This window comes from Anabrus simplex, chromosome 3 (assembly GCF_040414725.1).
Source record: "Anabrus simplex isolate iqAnaSimp1 chromosome 3, ASM4041472v1, whole genome shotgun sequence".
Classification (NCBI taxonomy): Eukaryota; Metazoa; Arthropoda; class Insecta; order Orthoptera; family Tettigoniidae; genus Anabrus; species Anabrus simplex.
In genome coordinates, this window is record NC_090267.1 from 114,233,021 (window position 1) to 114,260,640 (window position 27,620).

A 27,620-nucleotide genomic window follows, 5' to 3' on the forward strand; every position below is an offset into this window, starting at 1 on the left:
GAAGCCGTGAGGTGAGGGAGGAAAAGAATAATAAATAAAATATTCATCAGTTATAGTTAAGTAAGAACACACAGTAGTTAACAAAGAAACCACAGTAAAATAACTTATACTATTCAGTACAAAAATAATATCTTATTTAATTTTAATATCAAAAATAAATATCACCACATCATACTTTCTGAATCTACGAAGGCCTCTGACTGATGTCCTTGAATGTTGCAACTTTCTTGATCTGTGTTGAGACGACTTTGAGGATTTAAATAGTTCCCCATCGTTGTTGAAGATCTAAATGGTACAGTTCTAACAAAAGAAGCTTTCTCATATATACACTTGCGTTTATTAGCCTTGCTGCCATCCAATAGTTCTTCATTTAAATTGCAGTGTAAAGTGTAGGTCCCTTTCTTGCCAAATGTACTTTTGGTTATTGTCCCTGCAATCTGAGACCTAGGAACACTGCCATATGATAAGGCTGCAGTTGAAGTCTTTTTAAAGGTAATGTCTTGTTTGTCTGGTGGAATGTCTACTGGTGCCTGCCTGTCCCCACGCCTGCGCCACCTTCATGCTGACTTGAAATCAGATTGTGATTCATAATCTCCATACCCTGGTAGTTTTGTGCACACTAGAATAGCACTCAAAAGCACTGACAATTCAACCAACACAAGGCCCAAGCTGATGGCAAGAAATAGAGATGTGTGACCTTCAAACCATATTTCCAGCTTCTCCTCACAGCCCTGCAGAAAGATTAGATATTACAAGAGCAAGAAATAATTATATAAAAGCAGCAACAGTATTAAAAATACTTAGAAAGCAACCAATCATTAAAATTCAATATTATATTCAATTTAAAATATTTTACATTCATGGAAGGCTTCATTTTTAATCACAGCAAATTCTCAATTATCCTGGCTAATCACTGGACAAATTTGCCTGGATAAATGAAAACACGGATAATATAATTTTGTGCATTCTTGTTTAAATTTATCCGCCGCAATGGCATCTACACTTAGATGCTCACCTTGCACAGCAATTTTCCATATTCCAAATCACTCTTTAAAACTTGTAAACCATCATTAGGATGCATAAAATGAACCTTCCAAGCCTAAGGCCCCATGAAAAAATTTTGCTTTTTCAGCACACAGAGCACTCAAAATTGGTATTCCTTCCAATCTCTTCTCATGAAACCGTTGTAACAGTGCTACATCCAAGTTATTGTATGTCAACTTGTTCATATATTTTTGTTTTCAGAGGCCTGCTTCCAATTTCTAGTGAATTCTAATAGTTTCTGTTCAATATTTTTAAAACTGTCTGAATACCAATCTCATAATCATTTGCTAATTTCTTCACTGATTCTTCTACCTTGAACTTTTCAATTACAGAAATTCAAGCTTTTGTTTTAAAGTTAAAAGCACTTTCTTTTGATTCCCATGACTGCTATCACAGAAGACCAATGAAGAACTGCTACACAATACATGTTTAGTGCTTAGTTCTCAAACAAAGTATACTGCCAGCACACTTGCAGTCGAGAGTGTGCTCAGATTTCAAGCATGCAGTTCACGTGTATTCAAAATGTTTGTCCAGCCCTTGTCCCGTTTCCCTACGGGGTCGGGTATGAGGTGAGATGAATTTGTCGTGGCGGTTTTTTATGACCGGATGCCCTTCCTGACGTCAACCTCATCAGAGGAGTTAATGAGAGATGAAATGAATGACGTGATATATGATAGTAGGGAGAGGGTGTATTCAAAATGCCATGAAAAAATAAAGGAAATAAAAATAATAATACATTAAACCTTGAGGGAGGTGCAGGGATAATGTGCAAACCAGATAATCTGCACCCGGATAACTGGGAGTTTGCTGTATCAAAATTGACATTTAGCAGATACATGGTATATAATCACTATGAACATTTTTACAATATATGAATAACAGCTGTGGAGTTTAGTGACTTAAGCAATATCAGTGAAGGCTTACACAATGAATATTTTTGTTCCCCTTAGTGCAGTGGTTCCCAACCTTTTTTTGTCTGCAATCCCTTTGGGCTTGAAAACAATCCATGGATCCTATTATTAAAATAAATCTGTATTTACATTTTGAATATTACACATTTAACATCGACATTAATTAGCATGCACAGCAGCCCACCTGGTGGCCACGATCGTTAAGGCATGAAGTCTATAGGGTCTGACACTGTGGTTAGCCGGTTCAAGTCCCGTTGGTCAAAAAATATTTCACGATCAGAATGTTGGCCAGCACGGTAGGAGTGGTGGTGGTATACAATTTCTAATTACCCGTACTAGATTACGTGTCAAATATACATTTACCGCTACCGATACTTCATTTCTCATTTTCTTGCAGTGTGACAGGATTTTGTCAGAGAATTCAGAAAGTAAAAGTGATGTTAATATTTGTCTTCTTGTGACTTGCACAGAAGTTAATATTTGGAGTTTTAAGTTTATTTACTGCATATTGGTAGGTTGCCTGAATATTCGGGATTTAATAGTTTGTTTTAAATTAAGAGGTTAAAAATAGTTAGAATTTAAATAAAATATGATAAGAACTGAAATTCCATAAGCTGATAAAACATCGAGCAACTGAAAGTTTTTCCTGGAAGGCGTTACTGCAAAGAAATTATGATCAATTACATTTTTCTCCTCTTGCTAGTTACTTAATGACACAATAACAAAACACAAAAATAAATAAATAAATAAACCAAACCACATGGTGCAACAGCCCTGAATGGCCATGGCCCACCAAGTGACCGCTACTCAGCCCGAAGACCTGCAGATTATGAGGTGCCATGTGGTCAGCATGATGAATCCACTCGGCAGTTATTCTTGGCTTCCTAGACTGGGGCCGCTATCTCACCATCAGATAGCTCCTCAATTGTAATCACATAGGCTGAATGGACCTCAAAACAGCCCTCAGATCCAAGTAAAAATCCATGACCTGGCCAGGAATTGAACCTGGGCCTCCGGGTAAGAGGCAGGCATTCTACACCTAAATTGCGAGGCCAGCAATGACACGATAACACTGTTGGATTTTCAGCATCAGTGCAGACTCTGCCTAGCTTTTTACACTGACTTAGCTACCAACACTGCAGCCAGAGCAGTACCTGCAAAATCCATGACATGGGTCTTCCCATCCCCTTTATCATCCAGCTCTATCAAACCATATTTATGAATGTTTCAATGTTGTGACAGGAAAGAAATAGGACTGAGAAGGTACTCACTGGGATCTAAATTTCAGTATAATTTCAACATTTGCCCAGAATGAAAATTGTAAACCAGAACAACAGCCCGTTAATTGAACAAGTCCCCATATTACTCACTAATTTTGATATAAATCATAATCATTTCACAAAAATTTTCAATTATAAACCTTTAAATATCCCTCCGGTCGTAATAACAGATTCCACTTTACCCCCTCCCCATAATACAACTCCGCCGCCAACTTCTAGAGCTCTCATTGTTGCACCTACCCCTCTCCTCTCGACTTGCTCTCCGCCCGAGCAAGCACACTGATACAACACACGTAGCAAAGGGCAGATGTTTACCAGACCCCCTCGAGCGGCTAATGTGAACATCAACACTCTTTCAACGTAAGAGGTAAGCGATCTTAGACTCTCATCTTGAACACTCTATTTTCAAGGCACTGAGTACATCTTTTTCCTTTTTCCATTTTTTAGACTTCAGTTCACGCATATTGCATCTTATTTTCTCCGTATTTGATTTTGAATTCCCAGTAAAAATGAAGACACCTATTTTCAGCTTTAACCATTATTTTAAAGGAACTGGATATTGGCCTCTACCTATAAGCAGCTTCAGGCGTGATCAATCCTGTTTGAAGTGTTACTACTTTACTCCATGTCAACTACAATATGTGATTTCTCGTACCCGACTCACTTGTCTATGCAAGAATGAGATTTAATTAGTTAACAACTCTAATTACCTTCTTCATTCCAAAGAATATATTAATCATTTTTATGTATGAACATTCTTATTAACTGACTGGTAGCAATGATTTTAATTACTTCATTACCAGCTCTATGTTGTACTCTATGTATTTAACCTCTGTCAACACGATTGTGTGTTTTTCTCTTAGCCATGATGAACATTCTTATATGTTTTCACACTATTTTTATGTATGAACATTCTTATTGACTGACTGGTAGCAATGATATCCTATATGATTTTAATTATTTCACTAACAGCTCTGTATTATACTTTATGTTTTTGACCTCTGTCAACACGATTGTGTGTTTTTCTCTTAGCCATGATGTACAATACATTCTTAAATGTTTTCACACTAGTTTTAAGCCAGTTTGATTTTCTATAATGTAAATGTTGAATCTTAGGGTACCATATATTTTAAGAACACTAGGTTCGGGGCCCTGACCTAACTTTAGGCCAAGATATATTTCAGCTGATGATGCTTACGACAGTTAAGTGAAACGTGTCCCAACTTACAACACCAGTTGTAATATTTACATCCTAAATATAAGGAAAGATAAGTATTGGAAAGGTGGTGTAAATTATTATTCTTATTTTAATGTTCACATACCACTTAGTCGAGCAACTCGTCTTCTATCTCCCAGGTCTTCCCAACCCAAACTTTGCAACATTTTTTAAACGCTACTCTTTTATCGGAAATCACCCAGAACAAATCGAGCTGCTTTTCTTTGGATTTTTTCCAGTTCTTGAATCAAGTAATACTGGTGAGGGTCTCATACTTTGGAACCATACTCTAGTTGAGGTATTACCAGAGACTTATATGCCCTCTTCTTACATCCTTACTCATCATCATCATTTCCCCTTATCCAGCTCCTGCCAGGTCAGGTTATTTATGGAACTTCTCCATCTTCCTCTTTCCTTCCACCATTCCTCTTCCACAATCTTGTTCCAGTCTAAATTTTGTCTTCTTATGCCACTCTTCACTAATTCAATCCATCTTGTTCTAGGTCTTCCTCTTGCTCTCTTGCTGTCGCACATTGCCTCCAGCATCTGTCTTGGAATTCTATTCTCCTCCATCCTCTTTAATGTCCAAACCACCTTAGTTTATTCTTTTCAACTCTCTCATTTAGCTTTCCTATCCCAACTTCCTTCCTAATTTCTTCATTTCTCACTCTGTCTTTCCTTGTCTTTCCTACCATACTTCTTAGGAATTTCATCTCACTGGTTTGAATTCTACTCCCTTGCCTACTAGTCAAAGTCCAAGTCTCAGCTGCATAAGTCAGTATGGGTACATAGTACATTTTGTACATTATCTCTTTACTTTTCCTTGGTATTTCTTTGCTCCAAACAAGTTTTCTTACACTTTGGTAGAATACATTACTCTGCTGTACCCTCCTGCTAACCTCCATGTCCACCCTAGCATTTTGTATTGATTTACTTCCTAGGTATTTATAGCTGTCCACAATTTCCAGACTCTGACTTCCAATTTACAAGTGCCCTTTCCTTACCTTTCCCCTCTTAACATCACTATAGCTTTGCTTTTCTCTGTACTGATTTTCATGCCATACTTTTCAATTTTTAAATTCAGTACTAGTTCTTGTTGTACTTCTTTGATGTCCTTTCCCCAGATCACAACATCACCTGCAAATAGCAGAATCTTCATCTCTTTATCTCCATAGGTTTCCTTTACAATTTCATCCATGACCATAATAAACAAATGAGGTGACAGAACACTCCCCTGTCTTAGTCCAGTCTTATTCCTAAATCATTCTGTCTTTCCAACTGGGGTCAGTACTCTGCTAACACAGTTGTTATACATTGCTTGCACCATTTCTAACATTTCTCTTCCGAGACTCTTTTTAACCATGGGTTCCCAAACCTTCACTCTGGGTACACTATCATATGCCTTTTCTGTATCTATGAAAGACATGACCAGATCCTTTCCATATTCCCATTTCTTTTCCATCAGCTGTTTCATGATAAAGATTGAGTCCACTGTAGATCTTCCACTTTTCTGACTCTGACGGTATTAGGTATCGAGGCCTACCGAGTCTTTCATTTTCACACCTTTCATGACTCTTGTCTTTCTTTGACCGATACCTTCATTTTTGAAGTGTTGGATCCCTTCCATTTTTTCTCTCTGTATAGTATTAATGGCCGGCCCCGCGGTGTAAGGGTAGCATGCCTCCCTCTTACACGGAGGCCCTGGGTTTGATTCTCGGCCAGGTCAAGAAATTTTACCTGAACCTGGGGGCTGGTTCGATGTCCACTCAGACTACGTGATTTCAATTGAGGAGCTATCTGACGGTGAGATGGCAGCTCCGGTCTAGAAAGCCAAGAATAACGGCCAAGAGGATTCGTCGTGCTGACCACATAACACCTTGTTATCTGCAGCCTTTCACGCTGAGCAGTGGTCGCTTGGTAGGCCCAGGCCTTTTGAGGCTGTTGTGCCATGGGGTTTGGTTTTGTTTTGGATTAGTGTTAATAGAGGATGATTGCCTAGTTTTACTTCCTCTTAAAACAATAATCACCACCACCACTCTGTGCTGTTACTACAAACAACAAGCCATGCAGTGCTGCCACCTGCCCACTACCTACAGTGTTGCAAGCACTACATACACTATGTGATCAGAAGTATCCGGACACCCCCAAAAACATACGTTTTTCATCTTAGGTGCTTTGTGCTGCCACCTACTGCCAGGTACTCCATATCAGCGACCTCAGTAGTCATTAGACATCGTGAGAGAGCAGAATGGGGTGCTCCGTGGAACTCATGGACTTCGAACGTGGTCAGGTGATTGGGTGTCAATTGTGTCAGAAGTCTGTACGCGAGATTTCCACACTCCTAAACATCCCTAGGTCCACTGTTTCTGATGTGATAGTGAAGTGGAAATGTGAAGAGACACGTACAGCATGAAAGCGTACAGGCCGACCTGATCTGTTGATTGACAGAGACCGCCAACTGTTGACAGTGTAATAGGCAGGCATCTATCCAGATCATCACACAAGAATTCCAAACTGCATCAGGATCCACTCCAAGTACTATGACAGTTCGGCGGGAAGTGATCGAGCGGCTGCCCATTAGCCACACATCATGCAGGTCAATGCCAAATGACGCCTCGCTTGGTGTAAGGAGCGTAAACATTGGATGACTGAACAGTGGAAAAACATTGTGTGGAGTGACGAATCACGGTACACAATGTGGCGATCCGATAGCAGGGTGTGGGTATGGGGAATGCCCAGTGAACGTCATCTGCCAGCGTGTGTAATGCCAACAGTAAAATTTGGAGGTGGTGGTGTTATGGTGTGGTCATGCTTTTCATGGAGGGGGCTTGCATCCCTTGTTGTTTTGCGTGGCACGATCACAGCACAGGCCTACATTGATGTTTTAAGCACCTCCTTGCTTCCCACTGTTTAAGAGCACTTTGGGGATGGCGATTGCATCTTTCAACACGATCGAACACCTGTTCATAATGCATGGCCTGTGGTGGAGGGGTTACATGACAATAACATCCCTGGAAGGGACTGGCCTGCATAGAGTCCCGACCTGAATCCTATAGAACACCTTTGGGATGTTTTGGAACGCCGACTTTGTGCCAGGCCTCACCGACCGACATCGCTACCTCTCCTCAGTGCAGCACTCCATGAAGAATGGGCTGCCATTCCCCAGGTAACCTTCCAGTACCTGATTGAACATATGCCTGTGAGAGTGGAAGCTGTCATCAAGGCTAAGGGTGGGCCAACACCATATTGAATTCCAGTATTACCAATGGAGGGCACCACGAACTTCTACATCATGTTCAGCCAGGTGTCCGGATACTTTTGATCACATAGTGTATGTTTCAACTTATAACCCTTATAAACTAAATTTCTCCAGTCCTGTTTGAATCTTCTACTGTATTTAATTCTCTTCCTTTCTCCTTATCCTACACGGCAACAAGCTCATCAGGAGCTGAGAAGGAATAGATCTGGAAGAATGGATTTGATGACTTGAGGACTTGATATCTTGAATCTATGAAGAAGTGAAGTTTATCCTAGCTCTCCATTGCACCCTCTGTACATATTGATCTGACACTGTGTTCACTCCATCCTCCTTACTAGCTGCATCTGTAATTACTGGGTAAGATCAACTGCTTTTATGTTACTATAAAGCAGCACTATGACAATCAATCAATCAATCAATCAATCAATCAACCAATCAATCAATCAATCAATCAATCAATCAATCAATCAATCAATCAATCAATCAATCAATCAATCAATCAATTAATCAATCAATCAATACTGATCTGCATTTAGGGCAGTCGCCCAGGTGGCAGATTCCCTATCTGTTGTTTTCCTAGCTTTTTCTTAAATGATTTCAATGACAATGGAAATTTATTGAACATCCCCCTTGGTAAGTTATTCCAATCCCTAACTCCCCTTCTTATAAATGAATATTTGCCCCAATTTCTCCTCTTGAATTCCAACTTTATCTTCATATTGTGATCTTTCCTACGTTTAAGTACGCCACTCAAACTTATGCATCTACTAATGTCATTCCACGCCATTTCTCCGCTGACAGCTCGGAAAATACCACTCAGTCGCGCAGCTCATCTCCTTTCTCCGAGTTCTTCCCAGCCCAGACTTTGCAACATTTTTGTAACGCTACTCTTTTGTCAGAAATCACCCACAACAAATAGAGCTGCTTTTCTTTGGATTTTTTCCAGTTCTTGAATCATGTAATCCTGGTGAGGGTCCCATACACTGGAACCATACTCTAGTTGGGGTCTTACCAGAGACTTACAAGCCCTCTCCTTTACATCCTTGCTACACCCTCTAAACACCCTCAAAATCATGTGCAGAGATCTGTATCCTTTATTTACAATCCCATTTATGTGATTACCCCAATGAAGATCTTTCCTTATATTAACACCCAGATACTTACAATGATCCCAAAAGGAACTTTCACCCCATCAACGCAGTAATTGTTATTAAAGATTATCAGGTTGATTCACCTCATTCCCTATATTTACCATGCTTCATCTTAAGCAAGGTTAAGAAAAAGAAGACAATAGTACCTCATTATGTCTCCATGACTGATGCACTGCAGACTCTTGAGCTTGACAAAGACTGCTGTTTCGAGGATGTGGGTCCAGAAAGGCACGGGTATCATTTGTGTTGCTCAGTAGACAGCATGATAATGGAACTAGAAGCTCCCTCCGGCCAAGGTTACTATTCCTCCACCATGACTGGTTGTAGTCTAGTGGTCCGCTCACTCCGCAGCACTCAAGCTGTCATACACACATGTAATTACAAATTTTTTATCATGACAAAAAACAGTTTACAATCTAACATAAAACAATTTTTAAAATTCATTCATTCATTCATTCATTCATTCATTCATTCATTCATCCATCTCAGATGGGACCGGGTCCAATCCAGGTGACAAAAAATCTTAATAATCCAGAAAATTTGTTAATAATATAAATAACACAGTTTAAATACATTTTTCATACTTGACATGTATATAGATTTAACAATAAATACAAACAAAATACAAAGCAAAAGGAAAGCCATTTCAAGTATAAGCCATTATAAATACAGTGTATACAATATAAATTTGAATTCAGTTACAGTACTGTCCATTAGAGCTGGGAGCAGAGCGAGTAATACCGATGAGTAATCCGGTTGTAGCGGTAGAGTGCACCACCAATCCCCTCTGCTTACAACTGCAAGTACTTACGGAAAACCAGAGCACAGTGTAGTGCACGACACGTGTTTAACAATGGGAGACTACGATGTTCGGATCACGGATTATCTTCAAACTTTGTACACTTTTGGTAGTCCATTAGGACAACATAATGTGCAAGTAGTAAGGCGTACTACTTAGACGTTTTTGAGAAAATCGCATCTCGCCTTCTTGTGCTTGTGACTGCAAAGCACCGGTACATATTCAACACATAAACTTCTCTTGCGATTTTCTCGAGAACACCTTAGTAGTACATCTTACTACTTGCACGTTATCTTGTCCTAATGGACTACTAAATATGTACAAAGTTTGAAGATACTCCGTGATCCGAACGTCGTAGCCTCCCATTGTAAGTGTATTGTACCTGTATTCAGTCTGTGCTTATTAAATTTACATCTATATTTCCTCTGCTTGTTGTGTTTTTTGGATAATGCAAAGTATATTAGATAATAATTGTGGTATTAGTTTGATATTTAATCTCGTTTTTAGATGGCAGTAATCTTTTAGAATATTTAAAGGAAGTTAATAAATTTTTACAGAAATTTGTACCACAAATGCCATGAAGACTGTCTGATGCATGGCATTTCTTTGAAATTGATGATGATAAAAGTGATAAAAATGCAAATTTTGCGGCCGCATTTACTCGACAGGTGGTGGTGTATCAAATTTGTGGGATCATACCAAGAGGATGAAATGAGCAGGTCAGCTTCTGCAGCAGAAAACAACATTGCTGTATTAAACAAAACAGTTATGTTGTGAAAAAAGGGCATTGAATAGACAGGTGAAATACCTTTATGTTGTCATACCAATAATGCGTTTAAACGTGCCGCTACAGTACATTCACTCAGTAGTTTACTCAGTCAAACCGAGTGATGATGTCACAACAACTGCTCCGCTCCTCACCGCTCCGTCCCCACCACTACTGTACATCATTTCAATTAATGAAACTGGGGGAATGGGCGCTCTTGCCTACACCGGTGAAGGATATCACAACATTAATTTTGCAAATGAGGTATTTTCCCACTGCCTCTGTGGTGTAGGGGTTAGTGTGATTAGCTGCCACCCCCAGAGGTCCAGGTTTGATCCCCGCCTGTGCCACAAAATTTGAAAAGTGGTACGAGGGCTGGAACGGGGTACACTCAATCTCGGGAGGTCAACTGAGTAGAAGTGGGGGGGAGGGTGTTTCCGTGGTTTCCTGTGGTTTGCCCCTTCTCCTCCAGGCAAATGCCGGGATGGTACCTAACTTAAGGCCACAGCCGCTTCCTTTCCTCTTCCTTATACAACCCTTCTGATTTTCCCATACCCCCACAGGGCTCCTGTTCAGCATAGCACGTGCAGCAGCCTGGGCGACGTACTGCTCCTCCTCCCCCGTTGTATCCCCCCTGACCCAATGTCTCACGCTCCAGGGTACTGCCCTTGAGGCAGTAGAGGTGGGATCCCTCTCATAGTCCAAGGGAAAAACCAACCCTAGAGGGTAAATGGATTAAGAAAGAAAGAAAAAGTATTTTCCCTGGTGGCAAAATCATCAGGAATACAAAATACGTATTTACACATACCACACCACTCACAATATTGTTTCCTGCTGAGTTCCTACTTCCTCCTGTCATGACCTCATTCTCCATTTGAATGAATGCACATCTTTTGGGGAAGGGTTTAAGATGTCCTTTGGTAAATTGACAAAAAACTATTGAGTCAATAGGGATTTCTCCAGAAGGAAATAATCTTTTGTTACAAAGTAAATTTGAGTTCACATATCTTTGCCTGTTTTTCATAGACAAGCAAACAAAGTAGCACTCTTAAAATTATTGTTTTACATCAGAATGATTTCATCATCATCATCATCATCATCTGTTTACCCTCCAGGTTCGGCTTTTCCCTCGGACTCAGCGAGGGATCCCACCTCTACCGCCTCAAGGGCAGTGTCCTGGAGCTTCAGACTCTTGGTCGGGGGATACAACTGGGGAGAATGACCAGTACCTCACCTAGGCTGCCTCACCTGCTATGCTGAACAGGGGCCTTGTGGAGGGATGGGAAGATTGGAAGGGATAGACAAGGAAGAGGGAAGGAAGCGGCCGTGGCCTTAAGTTAGGTACCATCCCAGCATTCGCCTGGAGGAGAAGTGGGAAACCACGGAAAACCACTTCGAGGATGGCTGAGCTGGGAATCGAACCTACCTCTACTCAGTTGACCTCCCGAGGCTGAGTGGACCCCGTTCCAGCCCTCGTACCACTTTTCAAATTTTCGTGGCAGAGCCGGGAATCGAACCCGGACCTCCGAGGGTGGCAGCTAATCACGCTAACCACTACACCACAGAGGCGGACAAGATTTCATCAACAAAACAAAAATCTAAAATGATTCATTGTTAATGAAATCCTAATACCCTTCAAAGATCATTCATAGATTTAAAACAATAATTTTTAAGAGGGAGTTTAATGTAGTAATGTGGGCTACTTTCACATGCAGAAATTCTAGTCCATATAGGAATGAAAAATTGGGTTGGTAATGAAATTCCTAATAGCCCTTCCCTCTCCAGTGTCAACCTCCTTCCCCCTCCTGCATGCTTCTAGCAATAAGTTACTCACCTCCTCCAAAAGATGAGTGGAGGGTAACACTGCCAGTGTTGTCATTAGTTGAGTAATATTCAAATAAATAGTTTTGGTCACATTATGAGGACACCAGAAACCAGATTACCAAGAAAAATTATACAGAAAATCAGGAATCTGAAGCAACAAGTAGGATGGATTAAGGAAGTTAGAGAGGATATGGAAGAACTAGAAATCACTCTGAATGATTTGCAAAACAAAATACACAATTTAAAGAAACTGAAAAACATAAAAATAAGATTTTAACCAAAAATAGGCAAATGACATACTATGAGAAAGTACGATATTTACAGATGAGGAATGATAGAAGAGGTCAGAATGAATGAAAAGCTGCTGGGCAATTCAGAAAGAAGATTTATCGAAGATGACCAGAAAATGATTGTTTGAAGTGGTCCAAAGCAGAAGAAGAGGAAGAATAGGTCATTTATTTAAAAATGCTTTTAACCACCAGGGTCAGATCAGCACCATTATTGTGCTGGAATGCTATGCCAGTAAATTTATAAGGATGTGATATTAATACAGACCTATTATTAGCTTTGGACTTCATCTCTATGTCTGCTTCAGAAGAAACTATTGACATAGTTATGTAATAGCTGTTATGCTTTTTAAACATGCAAGTAACTCCCTCTACAAGGTCAAGTCTAGCCCACCTTTCCTTATTTACTCCAATTATAGCAAATTTCATTTAGGGAGGCTATTTCTGATCCCCCTTTTCATTTCAAATAGAATGTAGCGTTGTTCACTGGTTCGTCTTTGTTTCTCTGAATTTACTTCAAGCCAGTCACAGAGAGAAGCAGAAAGGGCTAGGTGGAGACAAATGTTTGTTTGTTTGTTTGTTTGTTTGTTTGTTTGTTCGGTTAATGTGGAAATCTTGATGATGATGCTTGCTGCTTGTTGTTTTAAGGGGCCTAACATCGAAGGTCATCAACCCAATGTGGAAATCTTATGGAAGAAGAAACTCTATTACAATATGAGGAAATGGACCAGATTTTCTGCACGCAAGTGATAATAATCTTCTTGTATAAACTGGATATGCAGATCAATGGGACACAGATAACCAGGACCTAGTGTATGTCTTTCACCATATAACTACCTCCAAAACCTTTCACTGTTATGTCATGCATGATAGCTGTAAGGCCTCCTGTTCTTGTCAACAGTAAGTGTGTGTGAGGAAAATATCACTCATCCAGGGGAAGCAGATGAGTAACTTTTTTCAGATTTTTAAATTTTTGTGGTAACCTAATAATTTCAGTGCTCTACATCATTTGACACCAACAAGATATGTGAAATTAATTTCATTACGGTCTATATTGACAATATTAGTCACTCCAATCTTTGTTGATAGTTAATACCAATAAGATAATTAATTTCACCATAGTACTGAATAAATAGCCAAACTTTACTTCTGGATCATTCAATAATACAATACAGTCCCCAGTAAGAACCAGATGAGCTGAGTTAATTAGCTTATATTCTGAATGTTTTTAACAAAAGCGGCTTCAAGCTGATAAGTTAGTTTGGCTTGTGCGTAGTATATTTTTTCTGTTGTTATTGTGGACGTGGGCATTATTATCTTGTAAATGCATTAATGTAAAAGCTGCCTTTGTTAATGAGAACTGCTAAATCTTACTAGCTAACAATATGCAAATGTGACTTACTCCACTGTGGTGTTGACAGGTGTACGTAAGAAAATAATGCTTGGTCATTATAGACAAGTCAGTTTCACTCACGATACAAAGCAGTTGTCATTCATTTTTGGAACTGAATAAAATAAAACCCAAACCCTCTTTTAAAAAGCTGTTTCATTTAAAGCAGCATGTTCAATCAATCAATACTTTCTTAAACTTCATCCGTGCTGCATTTACCAGATCCCACACATCTCCAACTATGTTGGTACTTATATCAGCTTTCCTTACGTTGTTGGTACCAACCCTCTCTTCTACTTTCCTCAACATCTGCCTCAACATCTTTCAACATTTAGTGACAATCAGTGGTTTTGTATTGTTTAAAAACAAAAAATGCATCCCCTGAACATTTAATTTTTGACTTACCTCATTATTTTCTGGGATGAATGATATGTGCCTTCATCTAGTCTTCTAAAGACCAGTTTGCTCGTGTATAGCACTAAGTGTGCCATTTATGATAATGAACCATGGTTAACAGAAGCTAGGGTAGTAAGAGAGTTTTTCCATGGCCCTTATGTGAGGCATTCAACTGTGAGTACAGCTGGAGTTTGCTGCTGTTCCCACTTACTTCCACCAGTCACCTCACTTTCATCTCTCCTACTTGACCTCATGACCTCCTCTCCCCCTGATGGTATTAGGTGGTGATTATTGTTTTAAGGGGAAGTACAATGACAGTCTTCTACTTTCATGATTATCAGGACCCTTTTCTCTCCTTTATTCCTTGAAGGATCAAATCTTTTCTCTGCTCCCACGTTCAAATCAAGAGGAGCTGGTATCTTGCACTTTCCCTTAAAACGATTATCACCATCACCATCACTTGTTGAAGATTATAGTAACCGTTGGCCTGTACAAGTCTTCAGACTTGGAACTCAGGTTCAGTAACACTGTCTTCTGTAGTCTATCCAGCAATTTGACACCATATAGATTAACATTAATAGCTCTCAAACAACCAACAAGTGCAGCCATCTTCAAGACAAAGTCACCAACTCTTTATGTTCTCACAATCAGCCCTTCATCAAAGATTAATAATTTTAGCTACTGGTACCTATTGAACCTTACCAATCATGTATGGAGCAACTCTCTTTACAAATGCAGTATGTGTCACATTGGCCAGAAATGGTCACAACTCAGTGTATGTGTACCAATGCCCTTCCTCTATGAATGCAAACCCATCCTTGCCTCCAGAGTTACAATCATTGTTCTTTACTACAAACTAGGCACCACACCACTTACTGCTGTCTGTGCGAGGTCCAGAGCAGCGGTTATCTGTTCTCGACCAGGGACTCCATAGTTCTGTCGCACAGTCTCGACGAGACGAGCAGTAGACACACCCACCCCCATATACTGAGGACAGATGGTGATGAGACCTCCCAGAGAGCATTCACCAAGCAGCAGGACAATAAGTAGGAACAGGTACTGCAACATAACATTTTTTCACATCAATAAAGGAGTTTATGCTAATTAACTAAATACAATACTAAATGAAATGCTATCATGTGAGATATCACATTGTTCTTCTTTGGGTTATCAGTCCATTGTCTGGGCTGATGTACCTCTTCATGCTATCCTGTGCTAATTTTTTTCAATTCTACATAACTATTTCATTGTAAATCTAATCTGTTTGTGATATTCAGTCCCTGGTCTATCTGTACCATTCTTAACCCCTACACTTCCCTCAAAATCTAACTGAACAAGTCCCAGGTGTCACAAGAAGTGTCCTATCAATCTATCTCTTCTTCTGGTCAAATTTCACAAAATTGTTCTCCTCTCATTAATTCACTTCAATATCTCTTCAATTTTCATCTGATCTACCCATCTCACATTCAGCATTCTTTAGTAACACCAGATTTCAAAAGCTTTTATTTTCTTTCTGCTGTCTATGTTTCACTTCTATACAATGCCATGCCATCTATCTAATATGGTAATATGGATATCTATGTCTGAAGTGAGCAAATAATTAAGCATTTTAGTAGTAGTAATATTACATTATCCAGAACCTTTGATTTGTGTAAGGTGCGAGTGCTGTGTATACCTAGGTAAAGTCATAGTGTGCGCGGGGAACAGTGCTGAAACTGTTACACCAATTTTGGATGAGCCAAGGAACTGCCAAATTCAATTGCTCACACTTCTTTAAGAGGATCTATTTTTATTCTTAGGAGCCATCTTTATAGCTTGTAATAATTACTGTTTATATTAGGAAGGTATTAATTTTTTATAAAGTAGATAACTGTTTATATATGTATGTGTTATACTTTGCCATATAGCAGGCCTCAAATAAGGAAAGTTTAAATAAATAAACATATAACACTAGGTTGTTTTGTAAATAAATATTGGTTTTTGTACCTTACACTACTACCAAGTATTGAATGGAGAAAACACATTTGATTTATTCAAAATGGTCTTAACCTGCAGCAACACATCTCTGTCAAATGTCTATCTCACAATGAAAAAAGACAACTCCCGTAAGACAGTAAAGTCGAGGAGGGTACTTTCTGTGTAATCACTGTTTATAAACACCTTGTCTTTTGGGAAGTGATTCAGGAGTACATACATGTGATAACCTCTCAGTATTTTGGAGAATGTGAAGAGTTTGGGAGTACTCCATACTTCTTTTTTTTGCTATGGTCTTTACGTCGCACAGACACAGATAGGTCTTATGGCGACGATGGGATAGGAATGGCCTAGGAGTTGGAAGGAAGCGGCCGTGGCCTTAATTAAGGTACAGCCCCAGCATTTGCCTGGTGTGAAAATGGGAAACCACAGAAAACCATTTTCAGGGCTGCCAATAGTGGGATTCGAACCTACTATCTCCCGGATGCAAGCTCACAGCCGCGCGCCTCTACGCGCACGGCCAACTCGCCCGGTACTCCATACTTCAGGTCATCCAGCTTCTATGTTGTAACTATTGCCAGCTGGGTCTAGTGTTCTTTCTTAAGACTGGAGGACTCTTCTCTTTGACCAAAGACAGCTGCCATTTGCATTGCTCCCAGAGTATTTAATCAATTTCTGGACAGTATGTGACAGTGAAAGTGATATTACCAGGAGGAAAGAACTTGTAATGGACTGCAACCAGTCTTCTTCTTCTTTTTCTTTGTTCCCTCGCTGGTGACAGGTTGGGGTTTGCTGCAAAGTCAGTATGCTGCTGTGGGGGCTGTTGGTTTTTCTACTTCTAATTGTGCTTCTCCAGATTTTTCAGTTTGTAGTAGTGACTTGGACTTTGGTTATATTAAGTCAGCTTTTTCAGGTAGTGTTCAACCTATGTAACCCAGGTCTTACTAGGTGATGTCCTTTGAACCTTCCACTGTACTTGTAGCTGCTACAAAAATAGGGAGCCATCTTGACAGTTGGTGACACATTGTACAGTGTAAAAGTTGTGATGACCTTTAACAATAATAACTCATAGTTCCATTGATCCCTTACCACAGGAGGCAGGGAGGGTTGAATATGGACATTGTGAATTTTGGTCATTTATTTCTGAGTAACCTGGAGAGTTGCTGATAAGTAAACTCATGTCCTCATCCCAAGGGGCTGCAGATCTTTTCAGGCACATCTCCAATGGAGGTTAGCTACATGTACCATTTTATCCACATACCAGCACTTCTACCATTCTTAAATTTCTGGCAGTTCCAGGAATCAAACCCAGGCCTCTGAGGATGGTAGCTAATAGCGCTAAGCATTGTGCTACAGGGGTGGAGTGTTGTTAGTAACACTTACAAAGTGTCCTTTGATTATGTCTCTCAGTAATGTTTGGTTGCTATTTGTTCATCAAGGTTTGATTATGATAAAACAAAAGTTGCAAACTTGTAAAAACATGGAATAATTAAGAGAGAAATTCCCCAGGCAATTACAAAAAAATTATATGGGGCACTGTTGAAAGTTACTGATAATGTTGAGGGCAGAATCTCTTCATATTAAATGCTCTGCTCTGTGTTTGTATTATATTGACTAATTAAACATTTTAGAGAATACTTGTTTACTGGTATAATTACAAATTACAGAAGTATTGATGAGGTGAATATCTCATGATTTGGCCATAATTCTTTCAGTTTCCTAGTAGGGGAAAAAAAAGAAGAAGAACAACCACAACTCAAGAGTGCCAAAATGTACAACTTCTGATGGAGATAGCTTTATTCTAAGTATTTTCTGTAATTTGATGAAATCCTACAGTAACTGCTGTTGTGGCAACATGCTGTATCAACTCAACTACATGCATTTAAGATATTTTTAAAATTGCTTTGAGGATATCCTTCTTAAAGCAGTAATTATTAAACTTGAATAAGTCAATAAGGTAGATGACCTTCAGGACTCGAGCTTCATGACCCCCAGATTTCTATTTTTTACATGGAGTGACCTGTGAAAATGGTTCCACAACAATCTGGAAGACCAGGAAGATTTAGTTTTAGTTTTAGTTTTGAGTTGTCCACCTTTGTTACTCAATAATTAATCATTCCTACGTAGTACAATTACATCACATTCCCCTGCAAGACTCAGAAATGCTAAATCCCGTAAGATAAACTGTATGGTCGTTACATACAAGGCCCAAAATACAATGGCTCTGCAGACATGAAGCCCAGCATCCCAAGACACCAGTAGTACACACAGCAAGCCCTGCAGCCATAAAACCAAGGGCTACATAGTAGAAAAGGGGATGTGTGGGTCCTTGAGCAGGCAACAGCAGACGAGACAGTAAAACACGAGGAATATCTGCCAGTAACAGGCCTCCAACAGCTACTAATGCTATGCCACACATCTGAAAGGAAAAAGAGAAAAAATCATGTTGTAGATATATATATATATATATATATATGATGACAAACAGGAACTATCTATTAATTAATTCATTGATGGAAGGTTTATTGTCTCAAAAACCCCAGAATTGCAGAGGGGTGGCCCAAATACTTAAAAGATTTTCTAGGGGGGTTAATATTAATTAATGAATTACCAGCTTGAGAGGGACAATCATGATGATTTACAACCAAGGGTGGAGTCCAGCAGGTCAGTCCGCTATCCCCACTATTGTTTATTGGAGATATGGATGATATAATGAAGAGCATTAAGAAAGCATCGGGTGAAATCAATCAATGCATTTGACTATGCTGAAAACATCATGGTTTGGAGAGAAGGAGATGATGATGAGGTGCAGGATGGTTTACATGCTGTCAGGCCTAAATCTATGGTCTGCAAAACCCAGCTTGCAGAAGGGTGGTCCAAATGCTTAAGAGATTTTCTAGGAATTAATATCAACAGATTTTGGTTGGCTTTGATTTTTGCTGTTTGCTCATTTTTAGCACCTTTCTTTCTGGATCCCGGTCTAGAAAGCCAAGAATAACAGTGAGAGGATTTGTCATGCTGACCACATGACACCTCATAATCTGCAGGCTTTTGGTCTGAGCAGCATTCGCTTGGTAGGCCATGTATGGCCCTTTGGGGCCGTTGTACCATGGAGTTTGGTTCATTTTAGACAGTAAGTTGTTCATACTGGAGTTTATACAGATTGTTTAGCAATAGTTTCAAATTTTTTCCTGGATGACAAGCTATATGTTGGCTATTTTGGTTGTGAAGTATATTTCTTTATGTTGTGTGATATGCTTCTTTCATTCCTCTTCTATGAAAGTTCTTGTAGTGTTCATTACAGGTAAGAATGTCTGTGTATGACAACACGAGTGAAACAAGTGGAACAGTTAAGTAAAAAAAAAAAAAAAAAAAATGCAATATCAGAGAATAACTTCAGTACTTTAGTACCTTCTAAGGTCAATGTTGATGTACCCAGTAAAGACTCGTTTTATTGTTGTAAACAGGTATTTGATGAAGTTCTCTAATTTTTAAAGGAATCCTGAGCTGATATTAAAATATTAACATACAGTAAATAATTATGATATGCCTACTTATTTGATATTCTCATTATTAATTTTACTGCTGCAGGTATAGTGTCCTTAATAATAATAATAATTAGTGATCACTGTATATGCACTGCAATCATTTCCAATAAAATGTCAAATCTTTCAGGTGTTAATCTCAAACAAGCCTTGTATACCTTTGAATCCCCCATAACCTCAGAAAGAAGTAAAGCTCCCCGAGAATCCCTTTGTTGTAACCATTCTCTAATCAAAGGCCTCTGTTTTCTTCTTAAAACATTTTCAGTTATATTCTCCTATTCATTACATGTAACCCTAGTTACATTTTGAAAATTATGTCTCAAAATTGCATGTCCCTCATGGCCCATTTTGACTTAATTTATATTAAAAAACTCATTTGAACAAATTTAAATGCTAACTTCAATAACTTTCATTACTTGGCTGTCATTGTGGACGTACTCTAATGGACCATTCTTAATCCCAGTTCTGTTTTAACTTTAAAGTGATCACAATTCAAAGGGTTTGTGAAGATATTGAAGGTTCCTTGATGATGTAAATTCTTGAGTTCAAACACATCAGCATGAACTTGTTTAGACAATATATTTCAACATTTTCCAGTGGTGAGCAATGAACATGTTCATTACCCCAGCTGCAAAATTTAAGCAATCGCAACCCCAACACATTACCATTTTCAAATTGGTATTCACGGCACCATCATAACAGAAGCTACAGCAGATTTTAAACAGTGTACCTACAATTTCACCTGGTGACGCTTCAGAACCACACAGTCATGGTTTTCACAGAAGTATATTGGAACTTTCTTTCTTTCTTTCATAATCTACTTACCCTCCAGGGTCGGCTTTTCCCTCAGACTCAGCGAGGGATCCCACCTCTACTGCCTCAAGGGCAGTGTCCTGGAGTGCGAGACATTGGGTCGGGGGATAACAACGGGGAGGAGGACCAGTACCCCGCCAGGTGGCCTCACCTGTTATGCTGAAACGAGGCCTTGTGGAGGGATGGGAAGATTGGAAGGGACAGGCAAGAAAGAGGGAAGGAGGCGGCCGTGGCATTAAGTTAGGTACCATTCCAGCATTTGCCTGGAGGAGAATTGGGAAACCATGGGAAACCACTTTGAGGATGGCTGAGGTGGGAATCGAACCCACCTCTACTCAGTTGACCTCCCGAGACTGAGTGGACCCCGTTACACTTTTCAAATTTCATGGCAGAGCTGGGAATCGAACCCAGGTCTCCAGCGGTGGCAGCTAATCACGCTAACCACTACACCACAGAGGCGGACATATTGGAACTTACTAAACCTAAACTGATTGGGCAAAAGTTACCAGATATTTTACTCTAGGCGAAGTGTAGCCTTTGTAAAGTGAAGTGTTACAGTTTCACTCACTTACTGCATATAGGTGTTGTTTTTTTTCCCCCCAGTGGTTTAACCCTCTACTGCGTGAATTCTTTTTGATTTCCGTTTGGTGATAATAATGTCAAGCTTAAAACTTCAACTTTGGAGGATATAAATTTCATGTTCATTGGTCCGTATTGAACTAGCGTTCAGTGTCTTAGATTTACCAACAATTCTTAATTGGGGCTAATACCTTAACACTCATATGTTATGTGGTTTGCCATAATGGAATATTTATACGATTTTTTGCAATTTTACACTAAGATTTTAACATTCAAGGACTGAGTATTAGTGTCTAGTGACCATGGGTAACTACTTTTATAGTTTTCAGAGGCGTCGAGATGCCAGAATTTAGCCCCACAAGAGTACTTCTTTTTTTTTTTTTTCACAATTTGCTTTACGTCGTACTGACACAGATAGGTCTTGTGCCTGGTGTGAAAATGGGAAATCACAGAAAACCATCTTCAGGGCTGCCAACAGTGAGGTTCAAACCCACTATCTCCTGAATGCAAGTTTTGGATCAACTTTGTTTTACAGAAGTGAAAGCTGTCACATCCTTTCTCTAGATCTACGAAACATAACTGTCTATACTTCTCGTACTAAAAATCTGATCCTGATCCTGACAGCCCCTCTGTGGTCTGAAATCACAATGGTTTTCATCCAACTTTCTCTCAATCACTGATCACTTCCTCCCTTCCAAGATGCCAGTGAACACTTTGCCTGGTATATTGATCAATGAGATACCTTGATAGTTGTTGCAATCCTTCCTGTTCCCTTACTTATGGATAGGTACAATTACTGCTTTTGTCCAGTCAGAAGGTACCTTACTAACACTCCATGCTAATCTTATTACTAATTTTCTAGAGTAATTCTGTGAACAAGAACAGTCAGTTACTATTAATTACTCTATGAAGCCATTTAATCCCTGCCTTCCCACTACATTTCACCATTTCAGGTCTAATTTCATCTATTCCTGCTGCTCTATGACAGTGGAGTTTATTTACCATCCTTTCCACTACATCAGGTGTAATTTCACCAACATCATTGTCCTCCTCCCCATGAGCTTGGTTATTCACATCACCAGGAAGATTTCCTTTTACGTTGAGAAGATTTTCAAAATATTCCTTCCACCTGTCAAGTAATTCCCAGGGATCTATTATGATTTCACCTGAATTAGTGAAGACACTATTCATTTCCTTTTTTCTTCCCTGCCTAAGATTCTTTATTACTGTACAGAAACTTTTTTCCTGCTGCTTGATCTGTCTTTTCCAGGTTATTACTGAAATCTTCCCATGACTTCTTTTTGGATTCAACTTTTATTTCTCTGTTTCTTTAATCTACCTACAATTCCTTGTTTGAAATCCAAAACTAAATTATTATTTATTTAGTCTGATCCAGGACACCCTAGATTTGCCATAAGACACAGAATAATACACAATAACAATTTTGAGGGAAGATAAAAAGATTAATGTTTAAAAAAATGATAGGTTACAATGAACCATGTTAAATGGCATGAACTCCATATAAATGGTGACGAAGAATCGAAACGGAGTACTTGATGAGTGAGACGACTATCTCATCTTGTAGGCTTCTCGCTAGTTTATATTTTTGTCGCCATGTGACGAAAGATTTGGGAATTGTTCCCCTCGCGCCAAAGAAAAGTCCAGTCACCGTAATTTTTTTAAGGTTATACGACTCAAGAAAGAAAGGGATGGTTGGATTATAGATATCCTTTTTCTCATTGTCTACGTCAGTCGGCTGAGAGGCTGAAGATTCAAAGCGTACTGTAGGATCAATAATTTCTGCTTCGTTCCTCCGTCTGTCAATCGCTATAATATCAATCCTGCGAGTGCTGCCTCCTTTGGCAAGGCAGTGGACTTCTTCATACACTTCTAGATTTTTGAGACGAAGAGCATTAGCAATCAGGTTTCTGATGATGTTATTACAATAAAATGGCTCCATTTTTATTATCAAGACTATGTGAAAGTGGCTATACTGTTACCCCTATACTGCCATGTTCGTCTTTAGTCGAACGGTGATTGCACTCCGCTTGCTGTCGTATTCGGCTTAAGTCCACAGCTTCAGAATGTTATTACCACATGATGCCATGTTCGACTTGAGTGGAAAAGGAGGGAAAAATAGCGTTTGCACTGGTCTATGGCATGCTGGTGCCTAGTGGTGGCCCGAAGGTCAGTTTTAAATAGCGCGAGTTGGCGCGAGTCTCGCCGGGTCACACCGTACTTCCCACCTGCTAGTGTAATTGTTCATACGTTGCATTGTTTGTGTGTGGAAGTGGGTGTATTTTAATCACATATAAGATTTAAAATCATAATTTACACTGCAATGGTCACTTCAGGACATAATGAGTATGCAGCCAAAGAAAAGACATTTCTAAGTGGCTTTCCGAAAGTATGTCAGATACTGACACGGAGGAAGATGATGACGATTTTCCCTGTGACGTGAATAGTGGATCAGAGTTGGAAATCAGTGATAGTGATGACAGCAGTAGTGAGACTGATAGTGAGTCTGGTGAGGCTACAGATAGTTTGAGGTTCATTCTGTCTGGTGCATGGAAAGTAGTCCAAGACATGATGAAAGGGTCGAATATTTTTTGTATAATTTCTATTGCTTTTTTGCAGTGTATACACAGTGTTTCCCTCCATAGTGTCACACACGTATGCTACCATATTACTTTTAGTGTTGTAGGCTATTTCTGTGAACATGAACAACAGTTCCAGTAATTTTTTCACAAAATATATTTTTCCACAATTTGTTCTTTTACAGTGTAATAATGCGGTGTGAATATTCTCAAAATATTAATTTTCTATGATTTATAATATTCATTTGATAAGCAAATTACGTTATTTGTCTTATTTGATTCACTTTTCATTGCTTAGTTCCATATTTTCAGAGTACAATAATTGTATTCTATAATTATTGTATGTTTTTTGTATAATTGGTATTGTCTTTTTGCAATGTATATATTCAGTGTACCGGTATTTTCCTTGGATGTCAGATATTTATGTTACATTAGTACTTCCTAGTTTTTTGGAGTAATTCTGTGAACAGGAACAGTCAGTTCCTCTTAATTAACTACAGAAGTAAATTTTGTCATTTTTTCTTGTTTTTACAGTGTACTTGTGAAGAATGTCAATATTATTCTCAAAATATTACTTTTAGGTAGTTTGCTACACTTATTTAAGAAGAAAATCACATTGTTTGAGGTAAAATTAAATATTCATTTTGCATTGCTTAATTGAGCATTTTCACAGTAAAGCTCCAAATTTCATTCGGCAGGATAGGGGTTAACATACTATTCTCGTTTGTTGTAGTCTGTTGTGTGTGGCGTTGAACTATTCAAGTGTTAACTATTATAACTAATTTGTGGGGCGACCCCACCTTACCCTAGCCTGTTGGTCTGTCACCATAGGACGCTGTGAATCTTAAGGTAGGTCCTCTGCCTACACCATGCCATGCCAGGACAAGGTGACTAAAAGAGCAGTCAACTCAGCAGTTTGAATTAATCTGGGGTAGCTCCCTTTCACACTTGCAAGGAAACCCAGCTCACTGATGAAAATATTTCATCAGAACATTCAATGTCTTAAAAATAAAATTTTAGAATTACAAGTAATTTTAAATTCAATACAGGATGTTATGTTTATCTGTTTGGATGAACATCGGTGTAATAATGATGAACTTGAACTCATTAATATTGAAGGTTATTATCTGGCAAGTAATTACAGTCGGGTTAATAAAGAGCATGGGGGAGTTTGTATTTTTGCTAAGTCAGGAATTGAATGTAAAGAAAGGAAGGATCTTGAAGTGCATAATTCTGAATTAGATTTTGAACTAACTTCAGTGGAATTTAAGCTTCCCTATGGTAAAAGGGTAATTCTGTTAACCGTGTACCGTTCACCGGATGCTGATGTGGAGATTTTCTTAGAAAAATTAGATCAAGTCCTTCATAACATTTTCAGTAGGAATAGCAGCTCAGAAGTAATACTTTGTGGTGATTTTAACATAGATTTTGCTGAAGAAAACCTTCCATCAACATCACAACTACTGCATGTTCTTCAAAGCTGTAATCTAAAACACTTAATTTTTACACCCACTCGGGTAACTGCCACCTCAGCTACAACGATAGACAACATTTGTATTAATTTCCATTGTTCTAAAATGCAAGCATCCAATATAAATTTTGGATTATCAGATCATCATGCTCAAATTTTACAACTAGAATTTGAGAATGCTAGCAAGCATTCAACCAAAATAAAGCAAGCACAATTAACTCGTTTTTTCTCTGCAGCTGCATGTGGCAGTTTCATTGAAAGCCTTAAACTTCAGACCTGGACTCCAATAACATTCGGTCATAGCATTGACCAAAAGTATAGAACCTTTTTAAGCATTTTTTTAACGGAATTTGAATTACATTTTCTAAAAAAACTTGCAGTAATTAGTGAATCTTCAAAAAAGCCATGGATCACGAAGGGTATACGGATCTCAGGTCAAAAATGTAAATTACTAAGTAGATTAGCACAGCAGAGTTGTGACCAGGTTTTTTGTAAGTATGTTAAAAATTACAAATCAGTCTATCGAAGAGTTCTTAGGATGGCTAAGATAATGCACAATAACAAGAAAGTTAAAGAGTCGTGCAATAAATCACGAACCATATGGAAGGTAATCAAGGGAGAAACCAACAGACATGCAGTTGGAAATAAAGTTGCTGCCATAAAAAATGATAAGGGAATACAAATGAATGACCCTCATCATTTGGCTAATTATATAAATGATTTCTTTCTATCCCTACCATACAAACTTGAAAATGCAAATAAATCAGATGTATTACCAGAACTCCCAACCTTTGTGCAAAACTCTATGCAGTTAACTCCAGTAACAGAACAGGAAGTTTTTAAAATCATACAATCTTTGAAGAACAAAACTTCCACAGGTGTAGATGAAGTTACCACAAAACTCATTAAAAAATGTGCTCGCTATCTGGTACAGCCTTTAACTTATCTCATCAATGAATCATTTTCTAGTGGTCAGTTTCCTAATCTCCTAAAAATAGCTAAAGTTATCCCAGTCTTTAAAAGTGGAAACTTACACGATTTACATAACTACAGACCAATATCAATACTTACTGTTATTTCAAAAATATTTGAATGTGCTATGAAAGATCGACTTACTAAATTTTTAATCAAATATAACTTGTTAAATAATGCACAACATGGGTTCAGAGCTGGCAGAAGTACTTTGTCTGCTTTATCACATTTTACACAGTTGGTCGTAAATGCTCTTGACAATGATGAAACTGTGATAGGACTATTTCTTGACCTTTCAAAGGCATTTGATACTGTTGATCATGAAATATTGTTGCACAAATTATATCAGATTGGAGTTAGAGGAATTGTTAATGACTGGTTTAGATCATACCTGAATAAATGATCCCAGTTTGTTGAAATTACACATTGTAACAGTAAAGGGCATAATGAGACATATCACTCTCAGGTAAAAAGCATAGACTTAGGTATTCCGCAGGGTAGTATTTTGGGGCCTGTTCTTTTCTTGATCTATGTGAATGACCTTCCTCACAATAATCAAGTAGAAACAGCAGTTCTGTATGCTGATGATACAAACATAATTATTAATAATCCTGACCCTACGTCTATAGAAACTACAGCAAATACAGTCCTGTCTAGGTTAGAATCATGGTTCAGGAAAAACAAATTAACATTGAACTTTAAAAAGACCCAATACATGGAATTCAAGGCATCTAACTACCATGACAAAACTGCAAAAAAACACAACCTTATATTAAATGCAAATGCAATTGAAAATACGTTGACCACAAAATTTTTAGGTGTCCATATAGATGAAAAATTAAGATGGGATTGTCATATTAAAAAAATAGGGAAGTCTCTGAGTTCTGTTTGTTTTGCCTTAAGGATTTTGTCTAATAGTTGTAGTGAAGAATATGTTAGAATGGCATATTTTGGATATTTCCATTCAGTCATCACTTATGCTATTGGTCTCTGGGGCTGTTACAAATCAAATCTTGATGTTATTTTTCGAATACAGAAACAAGCTATCAGAATTATATTGAGACGTAACAGGTTAGATCATTGCAGACCATTATTTAAGAGACTAAGGATACTCCCAGTACTAAGTATATACATCATGCAATGCATTCTACACGTGAAAAAAAATATTGATCACTTCAGAAAGAATTTTGACAAACACAGTTACCAGACGCGAACAAGAAATAATATTTTTATCGAACACAAGAGTAAAACCATTGCCTTGAGACATGTAGACTCTGTTGGAATCAGATTGTATAATAAGCTTCCAAATACGATTAAAGATATTAGTCCCGTCAGTTCATTTACCA

The 27,620-nt window shown here is 38.6% G+C and overlaps 1 protein-coding gene across 1 annotated transcript; it reads right to left on the bottom strand.

Moving 5' to 3' along the window:
• Window positions 1–581: 581 nt before the first annotated feature.
• Window positions 582–27,528, bottom strand: LOC136866676 (CD151 antigen-like; the record flags this gene model as incomplete). The annotated part of the gene is made up of 5 exons (XM_068227015.1): window positions 27,490–27,528; window positions 18,501–18,716; window positions 15,200–15,382; window positions 9,008–9,220; window positions 582–731 (listed from the first exon to the last, which is right to left on the bottom strand). Coding segments are annotated over exons 1-5 (801 nt in total), but the record flags the coding sequence as incomplete, so codon positions are not given.
• Between the last annotated feature and the right edge of the window lie 92 nt (window positions 27,529–27,620).